Here is a 20467-nt window from a genome sequence, read left to right on the forward strand (position 1 = left end):
GGTTTAAGATTTTGCTACACCCATGCAAAAAGAAAACCTGTTCCATGCCAAAGCATTCCAAAAGGAGCCAGGCAATTGAATGGCAAATGGCACTTGGGATTGAGAATTTGAAGACAATGCATGTTTTTGCTCAAAATTTGGCACACTGAGCCTATTAATTGAAAGGAAACAAGAGTAACATATTGGGGTGATTGCTGATTACATTGTGACTGTAATTCAAAGACTAATAATGGTAAGGTGCAAATATAATGGGGGAAATAATCTTGCTCACCTCTAAAAGCATTCATGGAAAATACATTGTTTTTTTTCTGAAACACAGTGCTGTTGTTGTGTAGAAAGATGTGGTAGCCAATTTGTGTATTGAAAAGTCTCAACCAAAAATTAGATAAATAGACAGTTGATCTGCTCTGGTGCTGTGGGCTGAGGGGTGAATGTTGTCTTGAGCACCTGGTCTTCTTCAAAAAAAAAGTACCAAGAGATCTCTTACATGCACCTGAACAGGCAGAGTTGCATTTGTATGTGTCATCTGAATAACACCACCTCTGACAACACATAATCCCTTCAATACCGCAGAGGTGTCAGTCCCGATCATATGCAACAATTCCTGGACTGCGATTTGAATCCACAACTTTCTGACTCTACTGTAGTCAAGAGAGGCATGAGTACTAACACTGAGCCAAGACTGATACACACATACAAAATAATTCTGAAATAGTAGTAATTGGATAAGTTTATATGTCTCTATTAATAGATGAAAATTCTACAAAGCTCGAAGTAACATTTTTGCAAAGCAATGGATGATTCCTACATTAGAAATGAAAGAACCAAAAAGATTCTTCCAATTTCCCCATCTCAGTCATGTCCACCATTAGATACTGAAGTTAATTTTAAGTTAAATTCATCTGACATAGAAACTTTTTTTCCCCCCATTACATTGAACTATGCGTTCTTCTCACCAGGTGAAATTTCACTGTACAATTTTAATGTTCACTTTTGTTCTTCTGTCCCCTTTATCCAGTGCTGAACTTCCATATAATACTGATGTGGTGATACTTGCTTAAAAGTGTTTTGAAAGCAAATTACAAGCAATGACCCAAATAAAATCAAAAGTATTCCTAAAATAATGAAAAGATAACATCCTGCTTTATAGCAGTTAATACAACTTCAATCACCTCAATTCTGAATATAATGTACACGAAATAGTTCAGTACAAATTCATGGAGAACAGTGCATTGCCTAAAGCATATTCATTAAATAAATGGACATCTTTATGCAAACAAACTTTTAATCTTAATAGATCCAATTAAAGAGTTTGAGCGGAAGTGAAAGTTAACATCCCATAGTACGATGTGAGGAATGAATATGTTGCGCGTTGGAAGCAGTTGGGGCTTTGGGGGTGACCCTCCATGGGGCACACTGTGCCCCATCAGGAGGGACCCACACCCCAGCCTGCAAGAAGACCACCTGGTTTTACCAGGCCGAAGTCTTGGGGCCTTTGCCATCCGGCTACTGGGAGGAGAACCTTAAGTGGCAGTTAATTGGCCACTTAAGGGCCTTGAGTGGCCTGGGGCAGGCAGGCCATTTCTCGCCACCGCCGCCCTGTGTAAAATTGCGCCCTCCATCACCAACCCACTCGTTGGAGTGCTGTAAAATTCCTTTGGTTCCTCTTCTACAATAGCAAGTTGCTCCACTTCAGTCAAGCCAAAGAACAGCAAGCTTGATCCATATGCAAATTCTCCTCTTCCCTTACTATTAATCTGGAACTGTTAGACACAAGTTTTATTGCTTGTAAGCAAAATTTCTTCCAGTTCCAGTAAACTCCAAACTCCAAGATGTTCTCAAGATGGACAGGTGTCCTGTAATCTGCAAGACTGAATCATTCACTAAGGATCCAAAGACAGATAAAACAAATTCAAAATGTAAATAGCTCATTTTAATAGGCAATAGTTTCCCACAACAGAATAGCATAACAGTATACTGTTTCAGTGAGATATCTTGTATATGCTTATAGACAAAAATGAAAAATGAAGCATGGAAATCTATTGACCAAAACAAAAATGGCTATTTGTCTTTCAACAACCATTAATTTAGTGGGCTCCTTTTTTTTTTAAGCTCAGAGCTGTCGTTGCCAATGACACCGAGGACCCCAAATGCTCAGGTGCTGGCCACGTAACTCCTGTAAATATTTTGGCTTCACACCAGTTTTAGTTTTATTTTAGGATTGTTTGACCATTTCTCCATGGAAAGGATTTGACGAGTTGCATTTATGTATTGCATTTTTACAGCAAAGTGTATTCATGCAAACTTTTATTCCTTAAAAAACACCAAGATGAAAGGAGACTAAAATATCAATGAGTTAGGTCTTGAACTTATTTCCACAAAGACGAAAAATAATCAGTTCATTGGGTTGCCCCAATGACAGATAAACATCTTACACACCCTTGTTTTGGAAGGACTCTAGTACTGGCTGCTCAGCAGGAATTGCAGGTATCATCCTGCCATCTGGTTCTGAGTGCAGGGGGATAAAGTAGAGGCAGGAACACACACCAACAGTCCAATTTTAAAACAGAAAGCTGTAGGCTTTAGTTTGGTTAGTAAAAGTGAAAAGGTGAATTCTAGCTCAGGATAATTACAACAACATTGTTTTGCGGAGATCCTGCAGTGCTCAATTATACAGAGAAATTGACTATTGTGTTTTAATTCAAGATATGGAGATGAACCATGGCTAATGTATAACGCATTTGCTAAGAAATTTTCAGCTTAGGTCAGAATATCTATAAACAGTTACAATTAACCAATTTGCAAGTTTCTGTAATATAACCCACATAATCATTAATTTAGTTGAAACAAAAACATGTTTACTGCACAAGTAATTAGATTTCTGTGATGCTGTGTCTAGGTGATACTGAGCAATGAGTTCATTATATTTAGAATGCTGAGTTTCAAAACAATGTATTAAGGTAGCTACATTTCAGTTTGCATCAGGGATCCATTAGTGGAACCATTTTGCTACTTTAGAATTGGAAGACCATGTTTGTATCAGAAATGCACTTTTCTGGAGTTGTCTGAACTGCATCAGGGGATCATGTCACTCTGAAGCAGAATTGTGTCAATGAAGCCACTGTTACGAAATTGCCTCTGTGTTTTGTTAAATATTTTTTGAGGATTAATTTTTGAAAAATTGAAGAAATGTTAAACTTTGGGGTTTTCAAAGGGGGTCTTGTAAAGGCCTCTTGACGTTGAAAAACAGTCCCTGGAAATGTTTTTAAAAGGCGCACTGAGAGGCCTTATGAGAAAAACAAGCCTTTCTGGGAAACCACCTGGCTTCCAGCAACAACACGCTTTTCCCAGAAACCACCTGACTTCCAGCTCATTAAACAACAGAGAACTTTGGACACCTGGAGAAGTTGTTTACAAAGAAGTGACAGGTCAATACTAATGGAGGTCAAAAGGTTGACCTCCTGTTGTCGGTTTTGCTTTTGAATTGTTTTGAGTTGGGGTTGAACTGTATAAAAAGGAAGAGAACTTCCAAGGAGAGAAAAGAATTACCAAGGGAGGAGAGAAGACCACAACCCGGCTCAGCTTTCCAGCACCTCTCTAAAAGACCCAGAGAAGTCTTGTGTGACAACTCATCTCATCTCCTGTCTTTGAAGAAAAGACTGCTAAATTAATTCTCAATGCCACCTGAAAAGAACTGTTCTAAAATATCCCAGTGACCCGTCTATGTGTATTCGGAGGCCAGACTGTATGCCAGTTTTGGAACACAACATATCTCATCTGCTGTTCCTTCAAGAATGAGCAAGTATTCAGCCCAGGTATTCTTTTTGTCTGTAATAGAGCTCTCAAAACAAAAATCCCTTTATTTTTCCAGTTAACTGGTGTATATGTGTGTGTGTGTGAAGGACTAAAGTAAAAAGGGAACTTACATATTTCAATCTGTGTGTTTATGCTTTACTTCATTGCTGGTTAAGACTTGTTTTATAATAAACTGATAATTTTGGTGTTTATTAAAGAAACCTGGTTGGTGTGTTTTATTCTGGAATAAAAATAGAGTCTATGATTGACTGTTTCAGTAAGTGGGAAAAAATGTTAACTTATGTTGTGACCCCGTGGAGAAGTGGAACTAGAATAAACAGTGCACTCCTCAGGCCTTGGTCGTAACATACAATTAAGCCTGGCAGAGTCATAGAGTTATGCAGCACAGAAACAGGCCCTTCGGCCCATCGTCTCTGTGCCGGCCATCAAGTACCTAACTATTCTCATCCCATTTTCCAGCACTTGGCTCAGTTTAGTTCTTTAGCACTTTTCCTCCTCTCATCCTAATGTAATAGACCAGTTGTAGTATGAATACCATTTTCCGACAGCTATCTCTATAAAGTGACACAGGATTAGCAGATTTGAGTTGTGCTGCTGCCTCACACAATTCTTTTTCTCAGAGACAACTGGAGCACTGTACATCATCTTAAACCCACGTGCAAAGCTTCAGTCACTGACTTCCATTTTTAATCCTTTTAAGTAAAGAAAAAGCAAACATACAGTCCACTGAAGGTGATCACAATCTGCTTGCTTTTGATGCAACCTTTTGGCCCTTAAGCTGAGTTATCCTCAAGATTTTACATCACAACAATGCAGGTAGTAAAACCGGCTTTCAGTTTTTCACAGGATTCAGCTGCATGAAGTGAAAATCATTACTTTCACAGAATCACAGAATAATACAGTGCAGAAGAGGCCCTTCAGCCCATCGAGTCTGCACCGATGTATTAAAGACACCTGACCTGTCTACCTAATCCCATTTGCCAGCACTTGGCCCATAGCCTTGAATGTTATGACGTGCCAAGTGCTCATTCAGGTACATTTTAAAGGATGTGAGGCAACCCGCCTCTACCACCCTCCCAGGCAGTGCATTCCAGACTGTCACCACCCTCTGGGTAAAAAAGTTCTTCCTCAAATCCCCCTTAAACCTCCTGCCCCTCACCTTAAACTTGTGTCCCCTCGTAACTGACCCTTCAACTAAGGGGAACAGCTGCTCCCTATCCACTCTGTCCATGCCCCTTATAATCTTGTACACCTCGATCAGGTCACCCCTCAGTCTTCTCTGCTCCAGTGAAAACAACCCAAGCCTATCCAACCTCTCTTCACAGCTTAAATGTTCCATCCCAGGCACCATCCTGGTGAATCGCCTCTGCACCCCCTCCAGTGCAATTACATCCTTCCTATAATGTGGCGACCAGAATTGCACACAGTACTCCAGCTGTGGCCTTACCAAAGTTCTGTACAACTCCAACATGACCTCCATGCTTTTGTAATCTATGCCTCGATTGATAAAGGCAAGTGTCCCATATGCCTTTTTCACCACCCTATTAACCTGCACTTCTGCCTTCGGAGATCTATGGACAAACACGCTAAGGTCCCTTTGTTCCTTGGAACTTCCCAGTGTCGGGCCATTCATTGAATTCTTCCGTGTCACATTACTCCTTCCAAAGTGCATCACCTCACATTTTTCTGGGTTAAATTCCATCTGCCACTTTTCTGCCCATTTGACCATCCCGTCTATATCTTCCTGTAACCCAAGACACCCAACCTCACTGTTAACCACTCGGCCAATCTTTGTGTCATCCATGAACTTACTGATCCTACCGCCCAAATAGTCATCTATGTTGTTTATATAAATGACAAACAATAGGGGACCCAGCACAGATCCCTGTGGCACGCCACTGGACACTGGCTTCCAGTCACTAAAACAGCCATCTGTTATCACTCTCTGTCTCCTACAGCTAAGTCAATTTTGAATCCACCTTATCAAGTTACCCTGTATCCCATGTGCATTTGCTTTCTTGATAAGTCTTCCATGTGGGACCTTGTCAAAGGCTTTGCTGAAATCCATGCAAACAACTTTCGGTAGCTTCACTGCCAATGAAGGCCAACCTTGATGCTTAGAAATTGAAAGGTCAGACAACCATGCAACGCGTACCAGCCACTTTGGAGCAAGACACTTGTATTAATTTGGACTGTAATGATTAACTGCTTAGAAATTATTAAGACAGCTGGAATATGTATGAGTGACTGCTAAGTAAATGTTTGGTATTGCCATTCACATTCTGGTCTATAGCAAAACTAAAACTGAAACATTGAATCTTCATGTGCTGGCACATGTAACTATTGACTAATGAGAAGAGGCTTATTCAGTGAACTCCAGAATACTACCAACTTTTATGATGGTATAGCATCAAAATATCCAAACATTTCAGCTACTAAAAGAATGCTTGGTATTGCCTTAACATTTGACTCACCCAGTCATTTTTCCCTTTCCATTCATTTTTTGTCAAATTCCCAGGGGTGTAAATTCACAATTTGAACATTAGTTAAACCAGGAATCAGCACGGAGACTGTTTTGATCCTAAAATATACATGAACGACAACATCAATCACAGAACTACAGAAACTCTCAGCATTGAAGGCAGCTATTTACCCCATCGTGCCTGTGCTGCATTTTTGAAATGCCAGTTGTGTTTAGTCCCACATCCCTGCTTTTGGTTTATAACCCTGTAATTTCCTCTTTCTCAAGCATCAATACAACTCACTTTAAAAAAATCTTAATGGAATCAGCTTCCAACAGCTTTTCAGATCAAGCATTCCAGATCACGACATCTCACAGTGAAAGAAGTTTTCCTCATGATTTTAAATCTAAGGCCTCAGAAATTGTCCTGGACTGCTGGAGGTAGGGATTGGGAGTAAGTGCTGTCCAGAGGGCAATAAAATTTGATTAAAGGGAAGATTGTACACAGTCTGTGGAAGGATTGAGCTTGATGTGACAAATTGCCTTTTCTCACTTAATGTTTTATTTATTTATTTAGAGATACAGCACAACCTAATATTGATTTTCTTGTTTGCAAGAGGACATGAAGACTCATATTTGTCTCAGCAAGAAAAAACATTTACCTTTCTTCCTATTAGGAATTGCCCATTTAAGAAATCTAATCTTTCCCATTAATACAATATGAGGAGATGCAAATTAAGATAAACTTCTTTTGAAGGTGAATCAGTCTAGATATTATACAATATGGTTTCAAATCATGCTTTATCTCACAACATGCTTCTCCAAGACAAATTCTTGGACTACACTTTTTCAAACCTGAGTACTTGACAGTCTAACAGATAACTGTTTTTGACTGGTAACAAATAGCAACCAACAGAGTTATGTCTTCACAGATACAGTGAATCTAAGTCAATGTGTATGTGAGAAGGCCAATTAATGAAGGTATGCCCTCATTCTGAAAATGATTCCACTTTTGCTTAGAAGGCAGGAAAATAAACTGGCAGCAACTCAGCCATTAAGGCAAGCATGCAGATGGAAACTTTGCTGTTATAATCTAGGAAGCTGCTAACTCCACACATTTATTAAACTCCTGACTCTGGCAACAGATTATAGCAGAGAGATGAACATAACACTTTAAACACTATACACAAGCCAAATGCGTTTATTAATAAAATGCATATAGTTGAAAATGGTCAATGAAATGGAAAAAAACCTTGAATATTGAGTTATATTTTTCGACTCAAGTTTTACCTTTGGCGTCAGAATCAAGCAGCCCCTTGTTAGATTTGTACAAGATGAATGCAACGTTTTATCAACATGATTTCAATAATAACTTCATATCACTAGGGTGAATTTTGTAATTTTCAATACCTGCCATCTTTGTGGCCAGAGTTGCTGATTTACTGTCAATTAGTCCCACATTAAGAGGTCCGTTTGTATTAGTAATTGGGAAATGAATTTCATACAAGGCTCTTACAGCCAGTGACAGAGGAATGTTCTTAGACCACTTGGGTTGTGTTTGAAACCAGGTTCCAAAGGTGAAGGTACAACAAGATATCTGCAGTGTAACCAGTAGCCCCTTGCCAACATTTGCTTTCTGATGGTTCCTGAACAGCTTTTGCAAAACAAAAGAAAGGAGAAATGCACTTCTTTGCAAATTAAAATATTTTAAAGGATACCTGTGAAATACAACTCAAGTCAATGTTTTGGTATATTTAGAATATTTCAAGAAACAGTAATTATTTGTGAAATGTCCCTATTTTGACTTGCAAAGTGGTGGGTTGACCAGGCTGTAACCTCATCCCTTACCCAAGTTTGCTCCACACAACTGGAGAGTTCTCGCCACACAGAGATTTAAATCAATACAACATGAACATAGCAGGGGCATATATACTTTAAAAAAACACACACATTAATTTTCTGAGATGGCCTTCATGTCCTTATAGCGATCACATAATGAAATGTGTTCTGCTCTGCAAACAAACGGTATAGAATTGTACAATCTACATAGCAGAAAAACAATCTGTCATTAGAAATGGAAAGAGACCATCTAGCAAATATAGTTATTCAGATAGTGGAGAAATTAAAATGTTGCAAATTTTTTCTTGAAACTGAAAATATTTTAACAATCCACTGGACTCGTGGCCCTCACAATTCAGAGCAAGGTATAAGGGAACAAATGAATGTTTTAGCTTCCAGCCTGAGCGAGAGGTTAGAAAATCAGTCTAATAAACATCGACCTTCACAGAGCTGTATGTCCAATTCCTAACTCTTACAACAGAGCTTACAAATGCATAATCAATAATCCATGAAATCAGTTCCTTAAAAGTTGCAGAAGTCGCATGGGGTTACTGTAAAAGGAACAGTGTATACAGAATTTGAAATCAACTCCTCTGAATGAAAGAATCCTGGATAACGAATTCTTTGCTTGCATTGGATAATCTGGTAAGGAATTTTCACATCCTTATGCATAACAGAAATAATTGTTCTGCTTCAACAGGTTAACCAGTACTCACAAGGGCTCAAATCATAAAACCCAATCAATAGATCGATTATTTTATTACAGTGAGCATACACACCAAAAAAATCAGAGTTTACTAGTCGCTAAAAATGCAGACAAAAGGGTAGTGTTTTATGTGACAAAAAGCCATCAATGATGGACTAATTGCTTCCTCCTGACAATATTGCACATCTTTTACATTAACATAAAGGATTACTGAAATGCAATTCCTGACATACCTTTTAGTAGGAGTAGGTGCTCCGGAGGACAAGACTGAGTGCGACACCACAGTATCATTCATGTTTGGCAAAGAACGTTGTTGGGGGCTACGAAGAACAAAATAAAAATAAATTTAAGAAAGAAGATTTAGATACTAGTCTTTTGCAGTTATGCACTAAAACCGATCTGTATTGACCAGCTCGAAACTTCAAGCATTAATGTACAAGTTGTTCCCTAATAAATTTTCAAGGAAGAATCATTAGTATCCATAGACATAAGATCTTCCAGCACAATTAGACAGTTCAATTATTTTTTAATCTCCCCTTGACTTAAAAAAGTAGTCTTTGATGCATTTAAGAGTAGTAATTTGGTGTTTTATTAATACAATTAAAATAGGTTAATCACAAACACCTTTAATGAGCTAAAGTAACCTGATTTGAAATCAATGAAAATTACTTTAAAAAAATTATACTGGAACATTTACTCATTTAATTGGTGTACACCAGTCAGTTTCTTAGTAAATCAAGTATTTTTAATATTTAGAAAGTTTTAAAATGTGTCTACTAGTGCTTGTGCACCTATAAAAACTCAATTTGACGAGCCTTTTCGAACGGTCACAATCAGCAAAAACTTGCCACACTAATTATTTTGACCTCAAGGCATGGCCAGTTTTATTGGTGGGGGTGCCATGTTTTTTAAGCCAGCATTAAAGATCCTGGAAACTCGATTAATGCTCAACATAATTTGAGCTTAAAATTCCTCAATCTTCTATGTTGGATTCACCAAAAAAACAATGCAAACTCAGAGACTCAAGACCATGGTATCACTTGGGAGTGCAGTCAGCCAGATTGAGGAGGTATTCCGAAAACCTTTTTGTATGCACAAAATGCACATGTAACGACAAACATTGGATGCAAATCTTTAAAAAAAACTATCAGGTAGCAGAAAGGTCTTTCTGGGAATTGCTAAGCCTCATTTTTAATGGTTTACTGTTGGCAAAAAAAATCATAGGTATATACGCTCCTCTGATATTCACGCTCGAGTACTCATGCACAAAGCTACACTTTGGCTCACAGACAGCAAATTAGAACAGGCATCATAATCAAGACTGATGGCCCTGCATCACCCAAAGCAGGTAGTGGTCTCAAGCCAGTAACTGTAATTTAAGAGTACCACAGACTGTAAAATAGAAGGGCTCATCCAAATACATTCACATTCAATAATAGATGGAAGTGTCTAAACTATTATTTTACTAAATGTTACTTTGCAAAGTCTGGTAATTTTATTTATTCAATGTTTAGTTAGAGCCAAATGTTAATAAACAAAGAACAGAGAACAGTACAGCACAGGAACAGGCCATTCGGCCCTCCAAGCCTGCGCCGATCTTGATGCCTGTCTAAATTAAAACCTTCTGCACTTCCGGGGACTGTATCCCTCTATTCCCATCCTATTCATGCATTTGTCAAGATGCCTCTTAAACGTCGCTATCGTACCTGCTTCCACCACCTCCCCCGGCAGCAAGTTCCAGGCACTCACCACCCTCTGTGTAAAGAACTTGCCTCGCACATCCCCTCTAAACTTTGCCCCTCTCACCTTAAACCTATGTCCCCTAGTAACTGACTCTTCCACCCTGGGAAAAAGCTTCTGACTATCCACTCTGTCCATGCCACTCATAACTTTGTAAACCTCTATCATGTCGCCCCTCCACCTCCGTCGTTCCAGTGAATTCCAGTAAAAAGTGAAAACAGAAACCCAAATTAGTCAGTCACGAACCTACCACAGTGAAATAAAGCGCAAAAATCTCTGAATAAATCTGTTGATTTAATTGTAAATATGATTGATTTTTAAATATACCAGATTATAGACTTTAATTTGGCAAGGAGAACCTTCACTTACCCTCAGGAAGACTCTCAAGCTCTCATATCCAGGGACTTGTGCTAAAATTGGGAGAGCTGTCCCACAGATAAGTCAAGCAACAGCCTGGCATAGTCATACTCACCAAATCATATCTTTCAACCAACGTCCCAGACTCCTCCATCACCATCACTGGGTATGTCCTGTGCCAGCAGAGGTGGCAACACAGAGGTAGACAGTCAGGAGGGAATGACCCTGGGAGTCCTCAACATTGACTCTGGAACCCATGAAGTCTCATGGTATCAGTTCAAACATTGTCAATAAGGCCTCCTGCTAATTACCACCTTTTGCCTTCCCTCAGCTGATGAAACAGTGCTTCTCAACGTTTACCACCACCTGGAAGAAGCACTGAGGGTAGCAAGGGTACAGAATGTATTCTGGATGGGAGAACTTCAATCTCCATCACCATCGGTGACTCAGTACCACCACTACTGTCCGAGCTGACCAAGTCCGGAAGGACATAGCTGCCAGACTGTGCTTGTGGTGAGGGTACCAAAGCAAGAGGAAAAACATATTTGACCTCCTCCTCACCAATGTCCCTGTTGGAGATACATTGTCCATGACAGTAGGTAGGAATGACCACCACACAGTCCTTGTGGAGACAAAGTCTATCTTAAAACTGAGGATACGCTTATCATGTTGTGTGTTGCTACCACCATACTAAATGGGATAAATTCATCACAAATCTAGCAGCTCAACCCCGGGCATCCACAAGGCGTTATGGGTCATCAGTAACCACAGAATTGTATTGCACCACAATCTGTAACCTCAGAGACTGGCATATCCCTCACTCTGGCATTACCATCAAGCCAGGGGACCAACCCTGGTTCAATGAGGAGTGCAGGAGAGTGTGCCAGGAGCAGCATCAGTAGCATCTAAACATTAGGTGCCATCCTGGTGAAGCTACAACACAGGACTACACGCATGCTAAAAAGAGAAAACAATATGTTATAAACAGAGCTAAGTGATCCCACAATCAACAGATCAGATCAAATTCTGCAGTCTTGCCACATCCACTTGTGAATGGTGGAGGACAGTTAAACAACGAAGGAGGAGAAAAAGGCTCCACAAACATCCCCATCCTTAATAATGGCAGAGCCAGCATGCGAGTGCAAATGACAAGGCTGAAGCATTTGCAACCATCTTCAGTCAGTAGTACTGAGTGGATGATTCATCCCAGCCTCCTCCTGATGTGCCCACGATCACTGAAGCCAGTCTTCAGCCAATTCAATTCACTCTACGTGATATCCCAACAAAAGTGTTGAAGACTTGTGCTCCAGAACTAGCTGCACATCAAGCCAAGCTGTACAACTACCACAGTGTCATCCACCTGACAAAGTGGAAAATTGCCCAGTTACGTCTTGCCCACAAAAAGCAGGACAAATCAATCGGCCAATTACCGCCCCATCAGCCTACTCTCGATCATCAGCAAAGTGATGAAAGATGTCAGTGACAGTGCTATCAAACAGTACTTACTCAGCAAAGACCTGCTCACCAATGCTCAGCTTGGCTTCCGCCAGGACTATTCAGCTCCAGACCTGAGTACAGCCTTGGTCCAAACATGGACAGAAGAGCTGAATTCCAAAGCAAGAGTGACTTCCTTTGATATCAAGGCAGCATTTGACCGAGTGTGGTATCAAGGAACCCTCGTAAAATTGAAGCCAATGGAAATTGAGGGAAAACGCTCCACTGGTTGGAGTCATACTTAGCACAAAAGAAGATGGTTGTGGTTGATGGAGACCGATCACCTCAGCCCCAGAACATCACTGCAGGAGTTCCTCAGGGTACTGTCCTAGGCCCAACCATCTTCAGCTGCTTCTCCATCATAAGGTCAGAAGTGGGGATATTTATTGATGATTGCATAGTATTCAGTTTTAGTCACAACTCCTCAGGTAATGAAGCAGTCTGTGCCCGCAGGCAGCAAGACATTGGACAATATTCAGGCCTGGCTGATAAGTGGCAAGTATCATTCGCACCACACAAGTACCAGCCAATGCCCATTTCCAACAAGATGGAGTCTAACCACCTCCCCTTGACTATCATTGAATCTTTCACCAACAACAGCCTGGGTTCATCATTGGCCAGAAACTTAAGTGCACCAGCCACATGAATATTGTGGATATAAGAACAGGTCAGAGCCTGGTCATTCTGTAGTGAGTAACTCACCTCCTGTCTCCCCAAAGCGTGTCCACGATCTACAAGGCACAAGTCAGGAATGTGATGGAATACTTTACATGAGTCTGGATATGAGCAGCTCCAACAACACTCAAGAAGTTCGACACTGTGGGGCGGCACAGTGGCGCAGTGGTTAGCACCGCAGCCTCACAGCTCCAGGGACCCGGGTTCGATTCCGGGTACTGCCTGTGTGGAGTTTGCAAGTTCTCCCTGTGTCTGCGTGGGTTTTCTCCGGGTGCTCCGGTTTCCTCCCACAAGCCAAAAGACTTGCAGGTTGATAGGTAAATTGGCCATTATAAATTGTCACTAGTATAGGTAGGTGGTAGGGAATGTAGGGACAGGTGGGGATGTTTGGTAGGAATATGGGATTAGTGTAGGATTAGTATAAATGGGTGGTTGATGTTCGGCACAGACTCGGTGGGCCGAAGGGCCTGTTTCAGTGCTGTATCTCTAATCTAATCTAATCTACAATCCAGGACAAAGCAGGTCACCCGCCACCTTCAACATTCATTCCCTCCACCACTGGAACACCATGGCTGCAGTGAGCACCTCTACAAGATGCACTGCAGCAACTCGCCAATGCTTCTTCGACAACACCTTCCAAACCCAGGGCCACGACCACATAGAGGGACAAGGGGCAAATTTGATTATAATTGCTGGCGCTGGTAAACAACCCATCAGTCACCTGTTTTGTGCATTTGTGCATGCATGGAGATCCTGTATATGTCTCAGCAGAGTCCTGAATGGATCTGGAAGCAAAGAAATTCAGGACATGTGACTTTGACAACCACTGGTTACACACAGCCACCGGGTCCAGCAGGCATTCTTCTAGGAGGCTGCAGATGTCTGCCATCACCTGACCTGACCTGACCTTTGAGCCGACTGTCGTGCGACACACTGGTGTTCGGACCGGTGAAGAAAACTGATCCTCTGCCTGCAGACCCTGTTTCATGGGTTGCTCCGCCTGCGAGCTGCGCCTCTCTGCAGTGCAGTTACGGTTCCTAATCTCAGTCCTAATCTAAGGTCCAACATAAGACACATTAAGTAGCATCCATCCTTATGTGATAAAAGCAAACATCCAAGGTGTAGAAAGTAACCTCTAAAATGGACAAAGTAACTACTCAGCAAAAGTACTGTGAATAAACCCTTTCCTGAGCAGGTAAGATGGCAGCAGTGAGTATTTATTGAGATCTTTGCCCGAGATTGCTTCAGCCCCCTCAATTGCCTAATTTTCGCTGATGAGTTTCAGGAAGCCCAGGAAATTCATGGGCCCAATATTAAAGTGAAAACAGTGGACAGGATTTTATGCACCAGCTGCCGGGAGCAGCGGTGGGCAAAAAGAAGGCGACCCGCATGGGTCTTCCTCGCGACAGCCCACAATAATATGCTGCTCGGGGCCCACCCCATTAAGTGGAGGGGTGGGCTCTCTGACGCCAGCAACAGCGTCAGCTGCCTGTGTGGAGGTGCTGGCACCATTTTTAAAGCCCCGCTGGCTAATTTACATTTTTAAAGTTATAGCCCCCCCCGCTGTACTGATTAAAAATCTGCTGCCCCTTTCCCATCCTTTTAACAATAAAATTCATACTTGCCCCCTCCCACTTCCCCAAAACACCTGCCATCCACAACTGACCTTCTCCCCCACAAAACTGAACAAAGTGCACAGTTCCCCACTTTCCCACCACTGCGGCGCCTGCTTTCCTCAGATGGCAAAGTGAAGGCGCGCGAGTGTCAGCCGCCGCCCAGTAGATCGCAGTCCCACGATAAGATTGTAGTTAATTTTATTTAAATGTATGTATTCTGTTAATTTGAATATTTTAGTCCAGGTCCCGTCGCCCAGCAGTGGGGGGACCACCACAGAGCCTCGCCGCCTCCAGGTAGATCGGGCCTGGCCCTTCTGGTGCGGGCTTCGTGGCGGGCCGCTGCCAGAATGATCTTCCGGTCCCCCATCCCCTGCCACCGAACCTGACGTCGGGAGCTTTGTAAAATCCCGGCCAGTGAGTCAATATCATTCAAAGTGAGCAATTAGCATATGGAAATCAACATCCCACCTCTCCAAAAGGGGTTGTTCACAGACAGCCTAACGCGCTGTAGTGAAATGCGAAATGTTGGCGCTGACTTCCCAACACACTGTCAGTTTCACCAGTTTTATGCCCCCCATTCACACCCAAATCCATGCACTCTTCCAGATTAAAATGCAGCCTATTATTTCTAATATAATCCATGTGTCTGCAATGATTACAAGAAAAATAAGCAAGTTAAGTCAGCACATAAATTAAACAATACGGCTCTTGGAATTTGTCTCAACTCAGTGGCCTAGAACTTGTGGATCAGAATTAACGGAAAAAATGAACAGTGCATTTGTTGCAAAATACAAACAGTTTCCAAGGAAAGAGCAGTTAACAAAGCTAACTTCAAAAACACCGACCCAATTCATGCCTTTATGATCCAGTTAGTCCTCAGAATAGTATACTGTACCTGACTGTTTTTAAGTCCAAGCACCTACCCTGCGTCCTGCAGAGTTTATGTTTTTGATGGCCCAACTATAAAGGATGCCTACTGTGTCTGAAAGATTAAATGCTTCAACACTTGTCTATCTGCAACCTACAAAATAAAATAACCACTGCCTTGAAAGGAGCCACAGTTTAATTAACTTTTGTTCAAAAGCTACTGGCTGAATCAACAATTTTCCACAGGCAGAACAGAAATGTGGTTTCAAAGAACAAAGAACAGTACAGCACAGGAACAGGCCATTCGGCCCTCCAAGCCTGCGCCGATCTTGATGCCTGTCTAAACTAAAACCTTCTGCACTTCCGGGGACCGTATCCCTCTATTCCCATCCTATTCATGTATTTGTCAAGATGCCTCTTAAACGTCGCTATCGGACCTGCTTCCACCACCTCCCCCGGCAGCAAGTTCCAGGCACTCACGACCCTCTGTGTAAAGAACTTGCCTCGCACATCCCCTCTAAACTTTGCTCCTCTCACCTTAAACCTATGTCCCCTAGTAACTGACTCTTCCACCCTGGGAAAAAGATTCTGACTATCCACTCTGTCCATGCCGCTCATAACTTTGTAAACCTCTATCATATCGCCCCTCCATCTCCGTCGTTCCAGTGAAAACAATCCGAGTTTATCCAACCTCTCCTCATAGCTAATGCCCTCCAGACCAGGCAACATCCTGGGAAACCTCTTCTGTACCCTCTCCAAAGCCTCCACATCCTTCTGGTAGTGTGGCGACCAGAATTGCACGCAATATTCTAAGTGTGGCCTAACTAAAGTTCTGTACAGCTGCAGCATGACTTGCCAATTTTTATACTCTATGCCCCGAACGATGAAGGCAAGCATGCCGTATGCCTTCTTGACTACCTTATCCACCTGTGTTGCCAATTTCAGTGACCTGTGGACCTGTACGCCCAGATCTCTCTGCCTGTCAATACTCCTAAGGGTTCTGCCATTTACTGTATACGTCCCACCTGCATTAGACCTTCCAAAATGCATTACCTCACATTTGTCCGGATTAAACTCCATCTGCCATTTCTCAGCCCAAGTCTCCAACCGATCTATATCCTGCTGTATCCTCTGACAATCCTCATCACTATCCGCAACTCCACCAAACTTTGTGTCATCCGCAAACTTACTAATCAGACCAGCTACATTTTCCTCCAAATCATTTATATATACTACAAACAGCAAAGGTCCCAGCACTGATCCCCGCGGAACACCACTAGTCACATCCCTCCATTCAGAAAAGCACCCTTCCACTGCTACCCTCTGTCTTCTATGACTGAGCCAGTTCTGTATCCATCTTGCCAGCTCCCCTCTGATCCCGTGTGACTTCACCTTTTGTACCAGTCTGCCATGAGGGAGCTTGTCAAAGGCTTTACTGAAGTCCATATAGATAACATCCACTGCCCTTCCTTCATCAATCATCTTCGTCACTTCCTCAAAAAACTCAATCAAATTAGTGAGACATGACCGCCCCTTCACAAAACCATGCTGCCTCTCGCTAATAAGTTTGTTTGTTACCAAATGGGAGTAAATCCTGTCCCGAAGAATCCTCTCTAATAATTTCCCTACCACTGACGTAAGGCTCACCGGCCTATAATTTCCTGGATTATCCTTGCTACCCTTCTCAAACAAAGGAACAACATTGGCTATTCTCCAGCCCTCTGGGACCTCACCTGTAGCCAATGAGGATGCAAAGATTTCTGTCAAGGCCCCAGCAATTTCTTCCCTTGCCTCCCTCAGTATTCTAGGGTAGATCCCATCAGGCCCTGGGGACTTATCTACCTTAATGCTTTGCAAGACACCCAACACCTCCTCCTTTTTGATAATGAGATGACTGAGACTATCTACATTCCCTTCCCTAGGCTCATCATCCACCAAGTCCTTCTCTTTGGTGGATACTGATGCAAAGTACTCATTTAGCACCTCACCCATTTCCTCTGGCTCCACACATAGATTCCATTAATACTTAGTTTCCATTAATATGTAACGTTTCCAACAAAATTGTTTATATTTGTTCAAAGCTAAAGCATACATATACAAACTAAACTCTTTTTAACTGCTTTCTGGAAGGAATTTTATCATAAATTCCGATGGAAAGCAATCAACAAAGACCAGTATATGGTTTAGCTGATATCTGAATAGAAAGATACAACATAAAAACACTATGATTCCATCACAATCAATAATACCTGTCCCATCTCTGCAGTATCCTACCAAGGAGCTATTGCGGCAATAGCCATGGTTCAATGGTAGCACTCCCGCCTCTGATTCAGAAGGTTGTTGGTTCAAGCCCAACTCTAGAGACTTGAGCACATAATCCAAGCTGCACAGTCGAGATCCATCCGGCTTCTCAGGTGGATGCAAAGTCTCCCATTGCACTCTTTCTAAGCAGAGCAAGGGAGCTCTCCCCAGTGTCCTGGCCAACATTTATCCTTCAACCAACATCACTTTAAACTGTTTAACCACAAAATGGTCGTTTATCTCATTGATGTTTGTCGGACCTTGCTGTGTGCAGATTTGCAGCCATGTTTTCTACAATACAGCACTGACTACACTTCATAATTACTTTATTGACTGTAAAGTGTTTTGAGAGGTCCAGAGGTCATCAAAGTCACTAAGTAAATGCAAGTCTTTCTTTTTCTTCATAAAATCAGCTCCTGCGAAATGAAAGGCTGCTTTTTGGCTTAACAATCTTAAAATAGCTGCTCATCTTTAGTTCATTCAGAACTCCAATATTTCCAGGTCCTCACGATGAGACTGAATTATGTGAGCAGCAAGCCATTGCATTTATATCAAAAGCTAATTTCAGGGGTTTTGTAAAAGGAGAATAAGGATTTCAAAATGTTTTGCTCCTTTGGCCTTGAGAAGAGTCAAAAGTACCAAGTAGAGTCAGGTTCTCTATTCCTATTTTAACTGTTGAGTTCTGTGTACATTTATTTTCTGTTATAAGATAGTTGGTAGTTCAGCCTGAATGATATGGCTGGTCAGTGTAGCGTTTTTCCACCTTTCAGACAGATCAGTAGTATACAGAGGACATCCAATACTATACCAGGTATAGCCTAGAGGCAACAAGTAGATTGTTGCATTCTACTTCCAATTCACTCTAAGTTGTTTTTATCAGAGGCATGAACCTGCAGACAGAAGCAATATTTTGGGGTGAGCACAACTGAGAAATGTTGGGAGAATTTATCAATAACCATTGATTAATGATGTCAAAGTAAATACTGTTGAAGTTGAAAAAGATTTGGCAGGTGTGGGGGTCTTGGATTCAAATCTCAACATCTCCAACAACTGTACAGCAACAATTAGCAGGGCAAATGGAATGCTATATTTTATAGATAGAATTGTAAAATAAAGTCAGAGTAAGTTATGACCAAATGGTATAGTGCATCCAGTTTGGACTACTGAGGCATTCAAGCTCTAGTCATGGTTCAGAGGAGAGCCAGGAGACTGGTTCCAAGCATCACAGGATTGCAGAGACATGGAGAACATTGGGCTTTTCCTCATAATTAAGCGATTGGCAGAATAAGTTAGGATACTCGGGCACTCTGGTTGGTAGAGAAGAGAAGAAATGCCCTTCATTTTTAAGAGTACTAGAGAACCGAGTGGCTGTAGATGAAGGAAAGATATCAAATCTTTAGAGTAATTTCCCCATGAAAAACAACTGTAACCATAACTGGTGCTTCTCCATTCCAAATTCTTCCAGTAAGTTAATTCAGATCTGAAACTGGTGTAAACTGCAGCTATTGGTTTGAAGCTGGTACTGTACCAAAATAAGACAACCCAAGTTTCATGCAAAACCAGCAGTGTCCCAGCTACCTTTCCCAGAATAACCGGAAAATAGCAATGCAACTTTGGCTCTGATGAAAGGTCACAGACATTAAACGTTAATTCTGTTTCTCTCTCCACAGATGCTGCCAGATCTGCTGAATATTTCCAGCATTTTCTGTTTTGATTTGGCTTTAGAATTTTTAAAGTGTTTGTATACAACCTATACAACCTGTAAAATGCTAGTGGAAGCGGCCCGCCATGACCCACGACGTCGAGCAGGCCCTGCCGGATATTAGTGGCGGCGGCGAGGCCTCGGTGCAGCTCCCTTCATTAAATATTCAAATAATAATTAAAATGCAGATGAATTTACCTGCCGCCGCCGACCATCCCACACCAATTTTATGGCCACCAGCCACAATCCGCGTGCCTTCGGAACTCCATATAGAGTTCGGAGGTGAGACACTGGTGGGGAGGGGGGGGGGAAGGAATAAAATTATCAGGGCGGGGGGTGGAGGAAGCGAAGAAAACGTTTTTCACTGGCTGTGGGGATGGTGCGAAGGGCTTTAAGGTCAAAGGCAATAAAGTTTGGGGTGGAAAGGTTGTGAGCGAGAACTCACTTTTTTGAGGGATATGGAAACTGACTGCTTATTCATGGGGGGCGGCGGGTGGTAGGAGAGGAGATTGCTGTTGTCAACAGACCTTTATTTGAAGGCATTAACAAAATGGTTCCTTTAAACATTGAAATTTCATCTCAGGGATTGAAGCCCTTTAAAAATGGCACCCGACCCCGTTGCCGGGGATGCAGCAGCTGTACGTCCTCGGGGGCAACTGCTCTGCCCACTCCATTTAAATGAGTCCCCGCACCTAATATCACGGGGGCTCAGCGGCAGTTGCTGAATGCGGACAGGCCGCCAAATGCAAAGTGGTTGCCGTGAGGTGCGCGCACAAAGAAAATTCAGCCCAGAGTCTCTCTTCATAAATTAGAGCATCTCGTCTCAATCATCCCTGTCACAAATTTCTTTACCTTGTCAAAAGCATCAATGATCCTTTGAAGATGGGATGTCT

At 42.0% G+C, this 20467-nt stretch overlaps 1 protein-coding gene across 16 annotated transcripts in view; it reads right to left on the bottom strand.

The window, feature by feature from the left end:
* The window catches only part of LOC137357516 (dystrobrevin beta), a 580754-nt gene that overhangs the window by 168323 nt on the left and 391964 nt on the right, over positions 1-20467 (bottom strand). For all 16 annotated transcript variants that reach the window (XM_068023985.1, XM_068023970.1, XM_068023952.1 and 13 more), the window contains one exon: positions 9056-9142. In XM_068023985.1, coding sequence (XP_067880086.1) covers positions 9056-9142 — 87 coding nt within the window. The remainder of the gene's footprint in view (positions 1-9055; positions 9143-20467) is intronic.

This window comes from Heterodontus francisci, chromosome 3 (assembly GCF_036365525.1).
Source record: "Heterodontus francisci isolate sHetFra1 chromosome 3, sHetFra1.hap1, whole genome shotgun sequence".
Classification (NCBI taxonomy): domain Eukaryota; kingdom Metazoa; phylum Chordata; class Chondrichthyes; order Heterodontiformes; family Heterodontidae; genus Heterodontus; species Heterodontus francisci.